Source organism: Seriola aureovittata, chromosome 6 (assembly GCF_021018895.1).
Source record: "Seriola aureovittata isolate HTS-2021-v1 ecotype China chromosome 6, ASM2101889v1, whole genome shotgun sequence".
In the NCBI taxonomy this organism is placed as follows: Eukaryota; Metazoa; Chordata; class Actinopteri; order Carangiformes; family Carangidae; genus Seriola; species Seriola aureovittata.
The window spans coordinates 8,230,824-8,247,931 of record NC_079369.1 but is presented as its reverse complement, the minus strand read 5'-3'; the positions used below and the strand labels follow the sequence as shown (position 1 = coordinate 8,247,931).

General features: G+C 39.4%; 1 protein-coding gene across 1 annotated transcript in view; it reads right to left on the bottom strand.

Moving 5' to 3' along the window:
* The window catches only part of hcn2b (hyperpolarization activated cyclic nucleotide-gated potassium channel 2b), a 57,503-nt gene that overhangs the window by 27,818 nt on the left and 12,577 nt on the right, over positions 1–17,108 (bottom strand). Inside the window, exons 4-6 of the mRNA XM_056378218.1 lie at positions 11,556–11,774; positions 924–1,070; positions 56–296 (exon numbers count right to left, since the gene is read on the bottom strand). Coding sequence (XP_056234193.1) covers positions 56–296; positions 924–1,070; positions 11,556–11,774 — 607 coding nt within the window. The remainder of the gene's footprint in view (positions 1–55; positions 297–923; positions 1,071–11,555; positions 11,775–17,108) is intronic.

The following is a 17,108-nucleotide window of genomic DNA, read 5'->3' as shown; positions in this document are numbered from 1 at the left end:
AGTAAATAATACTTGCCTGGAAGCACAGAATAGAATACAATAGAACAGAACAAACCTCCAAAGTAGGAGCCGTCCATCAGCTTCATGCCGATGTTTCCTTTGGTCAGGACGCTGACCACCCCGTGCTGGATGAAGTACATCTTCTTGCCGATGGTGCCTTCTCTGACGATGTAGTCTCCGGGCTGGAAGACTTCAAATCTCAGTTTGGTCAGCATGGCGGTGACAAAGTTGGGATCAGCATTGGCAAACAGCGGCATGGATGCCACAAGTTTGCGACAGTTGAAGTTGACGATTTCCTAAATGGCAGCGGACAGGATTTTTTTTGTTTTGGGTTAGGGTTAGGGTTATTTTTGTGTTGTTGATACAACTGTTGATGATGAGGGTGTCATGGATGTGGGGTACATGCATGATGGGTACAGTTTGTTATTTTCAGTCTCATCTGTAAATATGATAAAGTAATTTGCCAGATTGTGTTGAAAATTTTTTATCAACTGACGGTAATTATTTTTGGAGCAAGCACTCGTCAGGTTAGACTCTTTTTTAATTACCTTGAGGGACTGTGGCACAGCTCATTTGAGTTTTCTCTCTAGTTTTCTTGTTTATTTTGTGTTAACTCAAATTACTTTGAGCTGCCCTTGAAGCAAGAAGACATTGTTTACTGTGAACTCAAGTAGGCAGCTGGAGAAACAGCTTCAGGATATGTGGGAGTATGAAGTCCATGTGAAAATTACTGTAAAACCATCTGTTGCTTTCTCTTAAAATGTGGTTATTTTTCAGTGAAGACTAGTAGAAACTTCAAAATCTTAGTGACTGCCTAGAAACACTTATATAAATCGATAAAGAGATTGGAACTTAGCAGTTAGTTGAGATGTGGATGCATTTATGAGTGACTGAACATAGTGGACATTTGGGTCTTTTCATACCTCACGAAGAGGCTCATTAAGCTCCTCCAGGATGCTCTCTTCATCAAACATCTTGCCTTGGTATCTGTGCTCGTAGTAGTCATGGATTTTCTGTCGGAAGTCGGCCGGTAGTTTGTGGAAGGACATATACTGCTCCACTTGTTTGTACTAAAAGATGGAGAAAGGTGTGAGAGATAGTGGTAAGGAAGAACAGAGGCTTGATGAAAACAGGATTCAGCAGCTCTTTTGTTAGTTGTGACAGGAAGAAGTGATGTATTAGTGGCAACAGTTTCATAGCATCGCGGTTTCACCGCAGCTGTGGAGACACCACGCAGTTCTCTTTCCTACTCAAGCTGACTGTTTCTCAGATTGTCTTATCACTGGCTTTTAGTCAGCGACAGATAGTGTTCATGTGTGAAGTTATTGAGATGTACAGCTCTGCAAACATCAAGATTCCCTGACCCATTTCTACCTTGTAGCCATGGGAGGAAAACTGTGATGGAAACATCAGAGCTCTGTGAAGCCCATGAGGATTTATCATGCTCTACTGTCTTTAGAGAAGAAAGATGCTGCAGTTGTACATCTTAATCACAGGCAGTCTCTCTCTACATAGAAAATATTATCAGGCTTTCCACAGGGAAAACATGACTATTATTATTTTTCATGAGAGAAATACATGAAACTCTTGTAGTACCTGTGAAGACCGTCACAAAGAAAAAAAAAAAAGATAGATGTAAATAATTAAATGGGCATTTGTGGGCATTTGTGTACTCGACTTTCTATTCTGAGAAAGGCCGACGTTTGTTATTGATGTTGGAATTGATAAATATGTAACTATGTAGCTAGAAAAAAAGAGCTGAAAGTAGAGGTTGGCAGCAGTACATCGCGTTTGTTCACTAGAGAGTTGAACTGAACTCTAGTGATTCACACTATCACATATTCACCACTGTTAAGTTTCTCCACATCAACTGCAGTCTGAATGTCCACTTCTCTCAACTCATTATGACGCTCCATGACACATTTCATGCCTGGACTCCTGGGGAAAACAGAAGCCGCTGGATCTGTTTTACAGCATCTCCTGGAAGATGGAATAGCATGGCACTCTGTCAGTTGGGGAATGCCGTAAATCTTGATATTATTTCCTATTCACTGTATAAAAATATCTTTTAGTTTTGCTTTATTTATACTAGGAAGATGGGGCATTCTGTTTGGTTTCACGCGTCACCACCTTCCTGTAAACAACAAAATACACTCTTACACTGCACACAACAACACCCTGAGGGCGAGAAAGTGGCTACATGACTACATGTTTTAGCACAAGAGGCTGACATGATAACCCCTGAACTAGTTTTGGAGAGGTGTTCACTTCCTGTTAAATTAGCAAATAACATGCCAACACTCCAGAAAGATGTAGAAAGAAGGTGTACACAAAAAAAATTGTAATAATAAAATAGATCTCAGTATGTTCAAAAATATGTATATATATATATATAACAGCAGAAATAATATGAATGAATCAGCTTTTCATGTACACATAGACAGAAAAATCATCAATGATCAATATTGTGCAAGAAGAACAAATCCATGTTGGAGTTGCTTTAAAATGTTACATAAGGCCTAAGTGTGTGGGCTCGTGTGTGTGCTATCAGTGTGAGTCATCCCTCTGTGGAGTAAACTGTCAATTGGATGAGTAGTAGATTTCAAGCTGAAGGTCGAGGGAGAACCTCCCCTGACCAACACCACACTTGAAAAAAAAAACAAGATGCATCTCAAATCTTCCACGTGGAGTTCTAATATGGGGGTTAGGTAAGCATTGCACATTGTTATACAGCCGTGGGTAATAAACAGTTTACTGTGGTGTTTACTGTGCCACTTACAGGCAGTGAAAAGAAATTGATTGCACCCTGTCAAGCAAGTTTTGTGACATCTATATTAATCAGCACAGTTATAATTCATTTGACCTCCACCTGTTGAGAAGTTATAGCTGTCATGGCTGTTTTCATTGTTTTAACTTCATTTATATATAATGTATATTTTATATATATACGTAAACTGATTAAACCCTTTTAATAAATAACTGGATGAACTCATAAATAGTGGTCAAGCTAACAAAAAGGATATTTTTCTCTGCCTTTGAATTCAATTGACATTAAAATGTCTGTCTCATATATCTGATGTATAGTTGGGGGACAAATTAAAGAAAGAACCTGAATAAATGAGTTAAGAAACATTAGGAATGCTGATGATTTCCATACAGGGCACAAGGGCTCACTGAACAGCTGGATCAGTATTAAAATGATGTGAATCATAAGCTAAGGCTAGAAGTGAGTAATATTAATGAATTCCCCTATCGCTTATCTGTAATTTTATAATGTGATATAAATATATATCTTGATATAGTATATTTTCTAGAAAATCTATTGAAAAAATAAAATTTGTATCATGTCCAGGTTACTGAATTTGTCCTGGACATTCTGTGGGCAAGTTGAGTCTTAGAGATGCCAACACAAAGCTCCCTCCTCTCCAGTCAGTTTGACCTCATAACTTAGTTAGGCTATGAGTCTGATCTTGACTAATCCAGCAAATGAAATACCTGACAAATCAAGGCTGCGCGTAACACTACAAAATAAAAGGCATGTAATGACGCTCTCCACCACCATCAAAAGACCAATGAGAAGATGTCTTTCAGAAAAATGCTGTTCATCACTTCAGTGAAGTGCCAGAGCTTCTGAGAATTTGAAGCTGTTCCGAAGAATTATGACATTTTGTATTGTTTTTTCATATAATTCATTGATTTAATTAACCTGTCCTAATCTTATTAAGAGACTGGATGGCCAATAGAAATACTGGAATATTATCAAAACAGTAGATATAACAGAGGATGATCTTCAGCTGCCTGTACAGTATGTACATACATCCAGGGGAATCCAATGCTTTAATCATCTAGAGTGCTGGTATCTTCCTGCGGGTGAGTCAATGTCTTGCCAGACAATCACAGTTTATGGGGACATGTATGGAGGAAGAGCGAGGGTGCTGACAATGACCTTGCTCGTAACAGTTGATGACACACGCAGGGGATAGGATCGCATGCTGTCCAGGAAATTACATTATGTCACACTGTAAGGCGACATATGGGTTAGAGAAAAAAATGGAGGCTTGACCCTTATGGCTTGGGTGACATGGCAAATCACAATATCCTTAATTCAGGACATACTGGTTGCCATGGTAGGACATCATTAATTTTATTTCTCTACAGGAGGATGTTCTCTCCTTATATAAAGTGGTGAGTGGTTCTTATGAAAGGGAAAAGCTTTACGTAAGAATTGTAATATTGGTCAAGGAGAGTTGCATTTTTCCCTGTTTTCAGGAACAGTTGATAAAAATGATGAGAATTCTTTCATTTCTATTTAGACTATTTTATTCCAAAATTTCCTCACACTCATTTTTCCCTTTCCCTGTCTCTTTCAGACAGTTTTGCCCAACTACTGCAGAAGCAGATGGTTCCAGCTTGATGTACACCCTGCAAAAATAGATCCTACATACATATACATACAGTTCGGCATGACCTGACCTTATACATGACAAAATGATAATCAGACTGGATCACTTACTTTAATGAATCACATAATGAAATTACATCTGCAAAACAATTTACTGCATCCTTTTCGTTCTTACGTAAACCAGTTTTAATCACAATCTCATACAGACTTAATTAATTGCCTCTGGTCATGGTTCATTCAGCATGAAAAGCCATGGTAGCACTAAATGAAAAGCTTACAGGATGTCTTCGTCATCTTCCTCAGCCATCTTTTCAGATGTCTAACTCATCTTGAAAGTAAATACACAATCCAGATCACAACAATCTGGATTTTCTTTTCAAATTATAAAGACATATTTGTTTAGGACATATGAGGGTATTCCCCCCCCCAAAAAAATGCTGCGCCTCACAAGCCCAATAAAACAAAAAAAGGATAGAAGCACTCTCACTTAACCACCCCCACATACAAATTTGCCGTGCGTCAGTAACAATGAAAATGCAGCCGACTTCCAGCGTATCCGGCTCATTCAATCAAGCACGGGGATAAACTGGAAGGCTCCTATTAAGTGTTTCCTGCCTCGGGATTCAGTGTGTGACAGTCTTAATTAAACTGAAATGACATCTCTGTCTCTCTCTCTCTCTCTCTCTCTCTCTCTGTCTCTCTCTCTCGCTCTCTGTCTCTCTCTCTCTCTCTCTGTCCCTCATTCTCCCACTCATTTAAAAGTGGTTGTTGAAGGAACTGAGTTTTATTGACTTTCTGATTTTCTCTGCATTAGACGTAGATTAGTGGCCATGTCACTCAATGTCAGTGGAATGGGAGTGCGGCTCAAAATTGCCAAAATCTGTATACCTATCTCCTACTGCACTGACCCTTTAGTGATGGCACTCCCTTGTAAGTCACTTTGGTGTCTGCCAAATGAGAAAATGTAAATGTATATGAAGAAATTCACGTGTATAGCCAGATACATACTTCTGTGATGAACATTTACCATCCAAGGCTGCAAGTTTTCAGAAACTTAACTCCCAAATTCCAAAGTCTGGTACAGACATCCTGGTCAGGGATGCAGATACAACTGGACTTAAATCCTCCTTCTGTATTTGTATAAAACTAACAAATGCATTACATTTATGAAATCCAATCTGTTCCTGTCAGCCAGCGGACTTAGTTAAAGGGGGGCCAAAACAGCACAGAGGTTTTTTATGGGACATAAAGCCCCTAGTTGGTGGCTTGTGCGCATGATGCATGGCTGTCACTGTAAGCTGCCACAGCGGAAGTGGAGAAATTGAATTGGCCCTCCTATTAATGGGCCATGTCAGGATGTGACAAGTCTTATACTGTATCTGTGTGTGTATGTGTTTGTGTTGTCCTGTGTGTATACAACCCGAGTTGACTTCAGCAGTATCCTTCAGCTCACTGACTGAGGAGCGGAGACGGATGTAGAGAAATAAACCCACACAAACAAATATGCACTCGCACACTCCCGGCATACTGCGTGACATGTGCGCATTGATGAAGACATGGAGGAACTGAAGAGACAGTCGGAATGGTTTAGACCAGCAAACACAGTATTTCATGTCCTATATTGAATAATGTATATCTACAACAGCAGAGAATGCATGATATAAAACAGCTTTTTTTTTTTTTTTCAAAAAACTTGAATCCTAACGTCGTCGTGATTCACCAATATATCTCTAATATTAGACAAACGCCCTCTTTTCATAAAGAGCACTAATGATATGTATCCAGTTAAGGCCCATATCACATACTGATTTCTCATTAACATATAAACCTAACATAAAGGGGAAATGTGGTCAGAGAGAAGTGTTGCGTATAGACAGTGAAAAAGGCTACTGGAGGGAAATATCAGGAAGATGTCCATAACATCTTTACAGTCACTGCATTTTAAAGGGGCACTCCATCGATTTTATACTTCAAGTTCAGTTCACTCAAGGGAAGTGTCTGCGAAAACAGTTGTGTAATGTCTTTTGCCTGGGTTATTTTCTTTGTTTGGCATTGGAGACTTTAAATTCTTCACTGAAAGACTCTGTTATGAACTGGGGAGGGGGGTTTGAAAGATGTAGGTGTTTAGCAGGCAGGGACAGTCTAACAGATTACAGTATCCAGTTGTGGGAATTGGCATTAGGGGAAGGATATCTTGGCCTGTCCTGCACCAATTTTGACCATTCTTTTTTTTAATACTATATGTGCCCCCGTTGGTAGTATGAAAAAAGACAGCAAAACTGAGAATGAATGAGCAGCATGCAACACCTAAACAGCGCCAGTTTTGACCTGGATTTTTTTCTACAAATGAAACTTAAACCAATCTGAAATAATTAGAAAGAACCTATAATCACAAAAGAAATCTATATATAGTGGCTGTCAGGTTGTAAATCTACTGCATAAAGATTGAACCCTCTTTGAAAAATAAGAGAACACCCCCAATTCAAATTACAATTATAGTAATAATAATTAGGGTGAAATTGAATGTGAAACTACATTCATGACCCTGGAAATAGTAGCTGACAAAAATAAACCAAAAAAAAAAACAAAAACATGGAGCCGTTTCTCACTTTCAACTATGTATTTAATCTATCAAACGTGTCAAAGACCCAGGTAGTTCAGGTCAGGCCTCAGTGATTGTCCAGGTTATGAAGCGAGCAGTTCCTCAAGTCGCTGTTAGATGCGTCAAGGCCCAGAGGATCAGTGCTCATCACTGAAGGACCCAGGGGTCACATCTCCCTCCTCTCTCAGCTATTCAGGCACGCTGCTCTATGGCTCTTGAGGGGGAAGAAGTGATGGGGGAAGGAGAAGAGTGGAATGCAGTTACATAATAGCTAATGCCCTCTGTCCATGTGTCCGCTGGCAGATGGTATATTGCCCAACAGTCAAGGGAGAATGGATAGAAGAGGGGGGCAGGGCTGTGGGTGGAGATGGAGAGATGGAGATGGGAGTACTGTCGAGAAGCGCAGGATGAGGGCACCCGTCACCTCAGCGTGAAGGATGGGATGACAAAGGAATGGTAAGCTGCTGCCACTGCCTCATCACTTCTACTGTAGTACTGTTTGTAGAGATAGTGTGAACACCCACAGACACACAAACAGTAATATAACACCATCTGCAACTTCACATGTCAACCACTGTGGCCCCTCTCAAACTGTGGCCACATGATGTTTAAAAATGGGTATGTTTCATAAGACAGGCAATGTTGCAGGGATGGTTCCCAATGAAGGGCACTTGTATCCCAGGGAGATATATACTGTCTGTTGCCAGGGGGTACGTGGAAAGATTGTGAAGTGACCTAGAAATAGTCTTGATTTTATTTCTAAAAAAATATGGATAAACATCTGAAATAGCTCAAATGAATGGCAAAAAAAAAAAAAAATTAGCTAAATGTACTAATGGATAAATAGTTGAAATAGAAAGAGAGAAATTATTAGCTAAAATAATGGTCAAACAGTAGGAATAGATATAAATGGTTGAAATAGCTGAAATGGATAAACAGGTGAAATAATTAGATACAGATGGAAGAATTAAAAGCAGATACATTGTTGAAACAGTTTCCAGCTTCAAGCCTCAAGTAAATAAATGGCTGAAATAGCTAAAAGTAAAGTGAAATAAGCCTATTAGCCAAAGCTAATCAATGAATGTTTGAAACGTTTAGCCTCTGACACTTATGGTAGTGACAAGAATGCAAACGCAACCAAAATAATGACAATTTAATCGTTTGAAAAAAATATTATAACAATAGCCACTTTTTTTATAGTGTTCATAACATCCACTTACAAATAAGTTGAAATGAACACATGATGTCGATGAAGGGGTACCTCAGTTAATCTGACAGGGATCTGTGGGTACATCACTGGTCTACAGTGTTTCTCATTAACATGCAGCATCCTTCTCTTATCTCAGATTTACTGTGTGTCTCTCTATTTATATTCTTGTCCCTAGACCCGCTAAACACACTGCAAACTAAACAGCATGTGTCAATTCTGATAAAGCAGAAAAAAATATCAGCATGCTTTGTCTAACTTTTGAATCCACGGTAAACAGTTTGAATCCACATCTCTCTTTGGTCAGTGGGTTCTTTGCATAACCTCCCTGTGGAAGATGCTTAGCTGCAGAGCTATTATGACATTTCTGTCTCAACAGTGAGTGTGATGCTGACTGTTTACTCTGTGTTATGTCAATATAAGTTCATGCTGTCGCTAACCTTTAGACTATATTATACAAAGAACCTGTTTTGTCATTGAGGCAAATTCCAGCCCATAACTCTGTCTCCAGTCTGTTATCTGATGGACCTATTGTAGACTGCAGTGCATCATGGCTCAGTTCAATGGTTAATGATGAACAAACAGTCATGGGATACTGGAGAGGGATGGGATGTTGGATCCATGTCTTAGTCAAGACTAGCCACTCTGTTCACTATTTCACTGCTGTGCATCATGGAAGAAGAGGAGAATGAAAGCAGCGGCAGGAACTGATTTCTCTAGATGCCACATCACTGACAAAGTACAGCTACACATAAATGACACAAAACAGACACTCCAGCACAAAGTCTGCAGCTAATTTGCCCTTTCTCTCAGTCTTTCTCTTAAGTCTCTGTTATAAGCAGAACTGTGGGCTCTGTCCTTTACAATTATGTCATTAATACTACAAACCAAATTTGGTGAGGACTGGATGACATTTGTTAGAGGAGTGGTTAAAAAAAAAGTCAAAATGGTGGAACATTTGTCAAGGCAGAAATGGGCATGGCCTTTACTGATTTTACTAACTGACTTTACTGACACTAACCACATCTTCTTGGACCTTGATCTTACTTTCCACCAAATTCTACTTTACTCTACTAATAAGTTATGGTGATATATCTGCTGAATAACAAACAAACACAAATGGGACTGATAACATAACCTTTTTTAGCAAGGACCATAATAATGAGAACGATTGAAAAGAGCACTTACTCAAACAAAGTTCATTTTAGGCAAGTTTAAGAACAAGAGTGAAATAATAAAAGACAGGGCAGACTGGACGCTACAGTGACTCGGTATCAGAAAGTGTCGAGACGGTCCGACCGGGTCTGTGCCAGTTAGCATGCTAACTTCAGTAGAAGAAAAGAAGTGATAGAAATAGAGGCAAAACAACAGGGTTCCTTTCTACCACTGGAGACACTTTTTTAAGTACAGGAATGAAGTTTGATTCTGAACGTGTGACGTTTGTTTGAGACTGGTAAGTAAATAGCTGTTATTATACTTTGACCAATATCAGTGATCTGAAACTGCAGTCACATAACAAATACCCCTTTTGTGCATATCCACCATACACAGTTATAAATGGAATTCAGTGTGCTGACTTATATGGATGGGATATCCCAGATTCACTAATAATTAATCCATTCCCTGCTGTGTTTACCATGCTCAGAAATCTGATGCATACATTCAGTAGCTTCATTACAGTTTAAATAAAATCACAATCTTTCTCCCACGAGATCTGGTCTGCTATAAACTCAACATCATCATGGATGCTCACTTATATCACGACCTAGAAAATAAGGCAAGATGATTGTCTCTTCAACACAATGCCCAACCAAGCCACAGGAGTCAGAAAATAAACAGAATAAAACTACATGTTGATTATGACTCAGAAAGAAAGAAAGAAGAAAACCTGATCACCCTTTGTTCTAAACATAAGCCAGAGGCTTCAACTAGACAACAAAGCCTGACCAATCACTCTGATGTGTATGTGTGTCTGCATGCATGTGCATGAGTGATAGCATACAGTAAGACATCCCCACATCACCCAGGTTCTAAGGAAGTTAACAAGACACAGAGCACCAATGACACCATGGCCTTATAAAGCAGGAGCGTGCTCCCCTCCCTGGCTTGCCGACGCCCCAAAGCTTTGATCTACTGTCCTACGGAGACGACAGACGGGCCACGGCCCAGCGAGCTGCAGCCATGAATATCGAACTAATAGAACAGATGCTGTCCTATCAAAGTGTGTGGGAATCTAATGAGAAAACCCTCTCTGTTCATATCAAATGTGATAACCTTATACACATCGTTGTAAAGGACAAATGCTGTAGATAAAATATTCCTATGGAGTCTCCTTGTGGCAACTTGCTATGCTCTACAAAGTTGGGCTATCTGGGTACAAGTAAGGTAATCCTGAAGCTAACAACCTGATTTGCATCACCAGTGATCAAAAGATGGACTGCACTAAAACACATCCCTCCTGTTTTCTTGTTTTTTTTTCTCCACAAAGCCACAGAAATAGCTAGCAAGCTGACACTTTGAATTTAAAGGATTGGATCACCCAAATGACAAAAAAACGTACTTGTAGTAGTATCTAGCCATACACATAGGTTTAGATTCACGTTCATTTATTTTTGAGATATCTGCCTCTGAGATTTTTTTCTGCCATTTTTCTCAATGAATGCAGGTGAATTAAGTTTTGTATGTGTGCTGACACCATTAAAAAATCTAATTAAGAAATATCAAAGGCTACATCTCTTTCCATAACAAGTGTCCCAGTAAATCAGTTTTCATAGGGATAATTTTTTCAGAAGACAGTAGTTCCAATGACAAGTGTTTACAGCATGATCTGTAGATTTATTCACAGTAACCAGGTCATTGTTTCTGAAAAGATATGCTGTTGGATTTATCAAAATAATGGTTTGATATTGGAAAAAACCCATAGTTGCTTCATTGCCAAGAGCTAGATAAGAAGATTGATACTTTCATATCTCTTCATCAAGTATGAAGCTAGAGCCAGGAGCAGATTGGTTTAGTTTAGCACAAAGACTGGAAGCAGGGGAAAATATCCAGCCTGCAAGAACTTGTTACAGCACAAACAGAAGTCTGTTTACCACCATTATATTAAGGGGGCTGATGAAATCTCAGACATACAGATACCCTAAAACCTGGACAAATAAAACCACAGCTATCGGATTCTGCAGGGATAAGTGAGAAAATTAGTCTTTTTTTCTTTGGTAATTTGGTTGAACCTACCATTAAACTGCTATTGCTTGCTAACTTTGACTCAAACATGACAGCGCTATTTCATGTGGTAAATATCCAGTGAAAGAAGGTGATAAACCAAAAACGAGAAAAATCTTGACCTTTTCCTGGTATTGTCGTCTAGACGAGTCCAAAGACTGGATGAGTGCAGTTGCGTGGCCGATGAACATGGCGTAGCAGGTGGCTCCCACGATCATACTGAGCATCGTCAGCCAGATGTCCGACATACTCTCTGGGGCTTGTCTTCCATATCCAATGCACAGCATGTGGCTCATGGCCTTAAAGAGGGCGAAGGAGTAGAGCTCGCTCCATGAGTCATTCTGTAGGAAGAGAGATGGAGGGAGGGCAAAGAATGAGAGAGAGTTGGAGAAAAAATAGTTTGGGAAAACAAAATATAAAGAGGGAGGAAGAGATGGGAGAGAAAGGAGAAATATCTGGGTTACTCTGTTCTCCTACAATAGCTCCATACTTTTGTATTTTTACTTTTATGCTACAGTGGTTTTGACCTGATAACCTGAGCCTGAGGTATACTGCTGAGGCACATTGCAGTATAAGTATTGCAGGATATATAAGTTAGAGTATGCCAGAAGTGGTGATAGAAAGAGTGAATTAAACAATGAGAGGGCTAAAGAGTAATTGCTGAAAAGTATACAGCTCTGTGTCTGGTGACTGTTGCTGGTTTGGTGGAGAGCCTAATCATGATCACTGAGCAGCCTCGGTTTGTCTCGGCCAAGCGGAGGGAGATGAAGAAAAAAGCAAGTGTTAATGAGGAGCCCGTACATCTGCCTGCTCCAGTCTGCCTTTGATTGGTGCTCACGCATTCAGTCAACTCTAATTCTCCTATGTTAGAGTCATTAGAAAGCCCTCCACGGGCACCGCTGAACCTCACATCCTCTCCTCAGACAGCTGTGGCTGACACACTGTCCAGATGTTATCACTGCATGTGTGTCTGAGTGTTTCTTCTGGGACAAGTGGTGTCCTCAGTCACTGATTGACTGGTTGGATTCTTAACTGATTTGTATTTTTCCAGGGTCATTTGCATTTCATTTGAGATTCAAATTTGCTCAAAGTTTCATGTCTGTTTTGAGCTCTCAGCTGGATCAATTGTTTGGATTCGTTGGTAGAGATAAACTGGGACTTCTAATCTTAGATAAAAGACTGAGAAACCCACAACAATATTTCAAGCCTTTAAGATTGTGAGCATCATCCTCATATTTACAGCTTTGTTGTTATCTCTATACGATGTAGCCTTGCAACTGCAGTCCTTGTCTCACTGTCATCCACAGTCCTTAAGCCCATTTTAATAAGAAATATTTGCTACCAACCCTGGCAGAACATTTAAACACTCCAGCCTCAGTCCGAGCCTCATCCTCACTGCCCCGGGTTGGACTTGGAGTTGAATCCCTCCAGTCAGCTATCAACATGCTGGCCACATTGCTGATGGATAAACAGCAGGAGTAGGAGGCTTTAACCCAGAGCCAGAGCACAGAAATAAACACCTTTTTACACATGGCTACATCTGTCTGTTTCTGATTGTAGCTTACTCTCTCTCTCTCTCTCTCACACACACACACACACACCACACAGATAAATATACAGTACATGCAGTCTTTCAGTAAATAGAAAGGGCACAACAGAACATCCTTAATGCACTGTAAAACACGCTAAACAAAGAAAAATGGAACAGAAAATACTGAGTTCTAAAAAATCGACCCAATTATACACCAGCAGTTGATCAGGTCATGAAGAAGAAATAGCCCTTAACTTGTCTGTCTGTGATCTACAAAAACAACTTCCCATAATAAAATAGGCAATCATGCTATTGTGGCATTGAGAACAAATCATTATTGTCAATCGTGGTGACCTGCCAATGACCTTTGACTATCATGGCACAAATATAGGATGAGAGGAGCATAACTCATCTATGGGTTTCAGATGTATTACTCTTAGTCTGTCTGTGTGAGTGTTGGTGTGAAAAAGACCAGCGGTAAAAAAGATGTTTTTGTATATATCATTTGGCTAGCAACCTCAATAGGACGACAAAACTCCAGGGGCCATTTGCATGAACGGGTCACGCCTTAAGCAAAGTCAGTCATAACTTAGCGTTTTTAAGTTCAACCTAATAGTTACACCAGTAACTATCTGGGTTTAAGTCGTCTTCTCACCAACACTGGTAATACACCTTGTGCCTCGTCAGGAGCAGGCGTAAAGTCAAAAATCTAGGCCATTTCTTCAGTGACGACTTTAGACAAGAGAGATTGTATAGACAATGGTGCACCCCATATATTAGATTTTACAACAAATGGGCTTTTAGACAGAGAGTTATTAGTGACAGGAGCAATCCACTGGACAGATACAACAATGAGGAGCTGACTGAGAGGTTGTGGAGAGATCCATTCGAACTTATTGAAGGGAGCTGTCACCAGACTTGTGGCATCAATACAGTGGTGATGAAACAATACAACAGACTGATCTTAACAAAGGTTTCCCACTTTTCCCAGTTTTTATTCTAAGCTAAACTAACTAGATGCTGGTTACAGCCTTATATCTAACTGCAGGTATGCAAGTGGTATTGATCTTCTTATTAACTGTCTAACTCTCTGCAAGAAATTGAATAAGTGTATTCTCCAAAATGTTGAATTATTGTTTTGCATGTCAGTGTATGAGCAGGAAAACCCCCACTGACCAGCTGTAACCAGCTTGTTTGAGATAGCAGTTGATTAAAACTGACAGAGTGTACAGCTGTCTCTTACTATCGAAAATTACAACTGTCATAGTAACACAATAAACTAATTCTACAGAGATAAAGAAAGAGGAAACAAATTAAATTAACTCTTGTGTTCGTTTTATTTGCCATCGGTCTTCACTGAGCAGTGTGGATGATAGCTAATTGTACATAATACATTTAGGGAGGAACACAAAGGGAGTATGGGACATCTATGATGCATGATGGCATAATTAGAGAATAGTGAATGTACATGCACGCTGGCACATCTGTCTGGGGATGCATGCTGTTTAACTCTCAGCTTGTATTTGAGTGTGTGTGTTTGATTTGTGCCAGTCATACTTCTCAGCATCTCTCTGACAGGGTGCAGTCCCTCTCTGACAGTCTAAAACCGACATGGGGAGTTTGTTTCGTTTGAAAGGACTGATGATTTGATGACACTGACATTTAGAATTTTAATATGTAAACTGCCATAAAAGAGCTTGTTAGCAATGTTAAGATTCATTATTTAGAGCCAGTGGGCTCGTGTTTCTATTCATTATTTAAAACCAAATGAGTACAGAAAGTTGCAAGATGGTTTAGTGTCTACTGGAATTACTTAACAATGTTAATGAAGAATACAGACTCTGGCAGAAGAAAACATTTCTCTCTGTTAGAAAGTGAGTGATAAAGCAGAATAATGGAGTACAGAGCAAAGTGGCTGTTCATCATGGTGGGTACTAAGCCGTATCTGGAACTGGAACATTTCATCTTCTTCTCGTTTACTAATGTAATCTTCTAGCTTTTAGTCAAACGTTTGTGTGGTACCAAATACTTTTTTTCCCAGATGCTTTCTCTAAATCTAACTGGCAGTCTATTAAAAGTCTATTTCCGTCTAGATCAACCAACCAACTTGACTGCTTGCATGGCTAAAAGATAAGCAGGAGCACTTGTGTTGTAAATGTTAATAATTTGAGTCTTTTATTCCAGTTTGGTTTAAGGCAGTCTTACTCCACTGACTAATCCCTGTGTATCTTTAATTGACTTCATCAGATGTGAAGTGGATGCTCGCAAATGATGTGTCATGGATCCAAGAAGAGTTTGACTGGGTGAGTCTTAGCTTGCTGCTCAATAAACTGCCGTTATTGGGTTTGACTTTATTAGCTTTTAATTAGTATTTATCTTTTCACAGATGGAATTATCTGCTTACAAGAAGGCTTTACTAACAACATTTCATGCCTCCTATTAGTTAGAAGTGGAGTCTGCACAGTCACATTATTTATACATCAATAAAATGTTGCATGAAAAAGCTACAGAGGGAGGGTCGTCTGAATTCATGGGAGAACTAGAGAGGGGTTATTTTTCTCACCCCACATTTATGTCATTTCAGCCCTCTCACTTATATTCTATTGTATTTTAAATATTGTTTTACTTGATGAAAATCAAGTTTTTAAGATTGTTAACATGTCCATATGGTGTTTTTTATATAACACAAGGCATATCATGTACTCAATGCCATGACTGAATATTTCCATCTTGGAACTGTAGTGAACCCATGACAGTCCCAAAGAAGACTGATTCAGCCAGCCATGGTTTCATATGTCACAAACCTAAAGAACCGATCTCATTAACTTGCAGGGATTATCAGTACAAAGAGTTTAAGAGTTTGCATTAGCACAACCACCAACACTGTGTTAGCCACTGCCAGTTTCAAGCTAAGAACATAAACAAATAAAAGATGCTTATTATGCTAACTGTTGTGATATGACTGCTAGTCACTGATTTGGTGCACAGCAAACTCGTCATTACAGTCTGAGTCTGACTGAGGTGCAAACATGTGTGGTTGATTCTTACCGATGTTTCCTCTGCTAACCATCTTGATAGATCCTGCTCCTTCACCATTCAACCTAGCAAAAGCAGCAGTGGTGGGCGGGGCAGAGGCCTGATCCAGATTTTCTCAATGAGGAAGTAAGAGTAGATGTGCTTCCAGCCCCTTATCAGAGTTTTTTTTTTTTTTTCACTTTTTATGTAGGAAAAAATCATCGTCAAGTATTTTTAGATAGTTTAAAACATGTCCAGAGGCGAACTTTAAATTTGGCCTCCTGCCAACACAAATTGCAAAGAACCAATGAAATTTGTTGTCTTGTAAATCGTCGTCACATCCTTCCTAAAAATGACATGTGCACTACTGTTACTGGGAGTTGTTTCAGTTTACGAGGAGTGACTCCTTTGCAGAGGAGGAGCAGGTTGGAGTGTGTCCTTCAGAGGATCCAGCCTCTGAACTGAGACACATCTGTAGATTTCAGACTGCTGCTGATGTGCAACCATGTGCATCTGGAGAATGTGCCGAGTAGATGATGCAACATGTGGCCATATGACTAGCATAGCTTTGGACTATTGGTCTTGTTAAAAAGTGAAACACAAATTTCTATACATTCTTCCATCATAAAGAAATTAGATTTGATGGTTTAAAATTAATAAAACAGTCTCTTGTTGACCTGAGACTATCTACATATATCTGGAAACAGTATTATCTCTCTTACTTTCAACAGATTTTGAGTTGCTTTTCATTCTACTAATGCTTCAATAAAGACAAGACCTGTTTACAGAGAACTACATTCACTGCATATCACTATATAACTAAATACGACAAGATAACTTCCTAGAATGGGGTTGGTTTCAAAGGGGCAACTTGACCCACAAAGATGGCAGCTCCAACCAGGCTGTGAGGCTATTTCTTTAACAAGCAACCACATGGTTTGACCTAGCAAATAAAAGTTCAGAGTGGAGCTAGTAACAAAAAAACATGTTTATGGATAAACTCAACATAGTATTAACCCCCTGGATTAGTTTACTTATGTCCATAAATGCATTTTCAGTCATGAAGAACACATAAAATTATTTAGTTTCAAGTTTCATGTCTGAAATAAATAGACCATGTGAGGCAGAA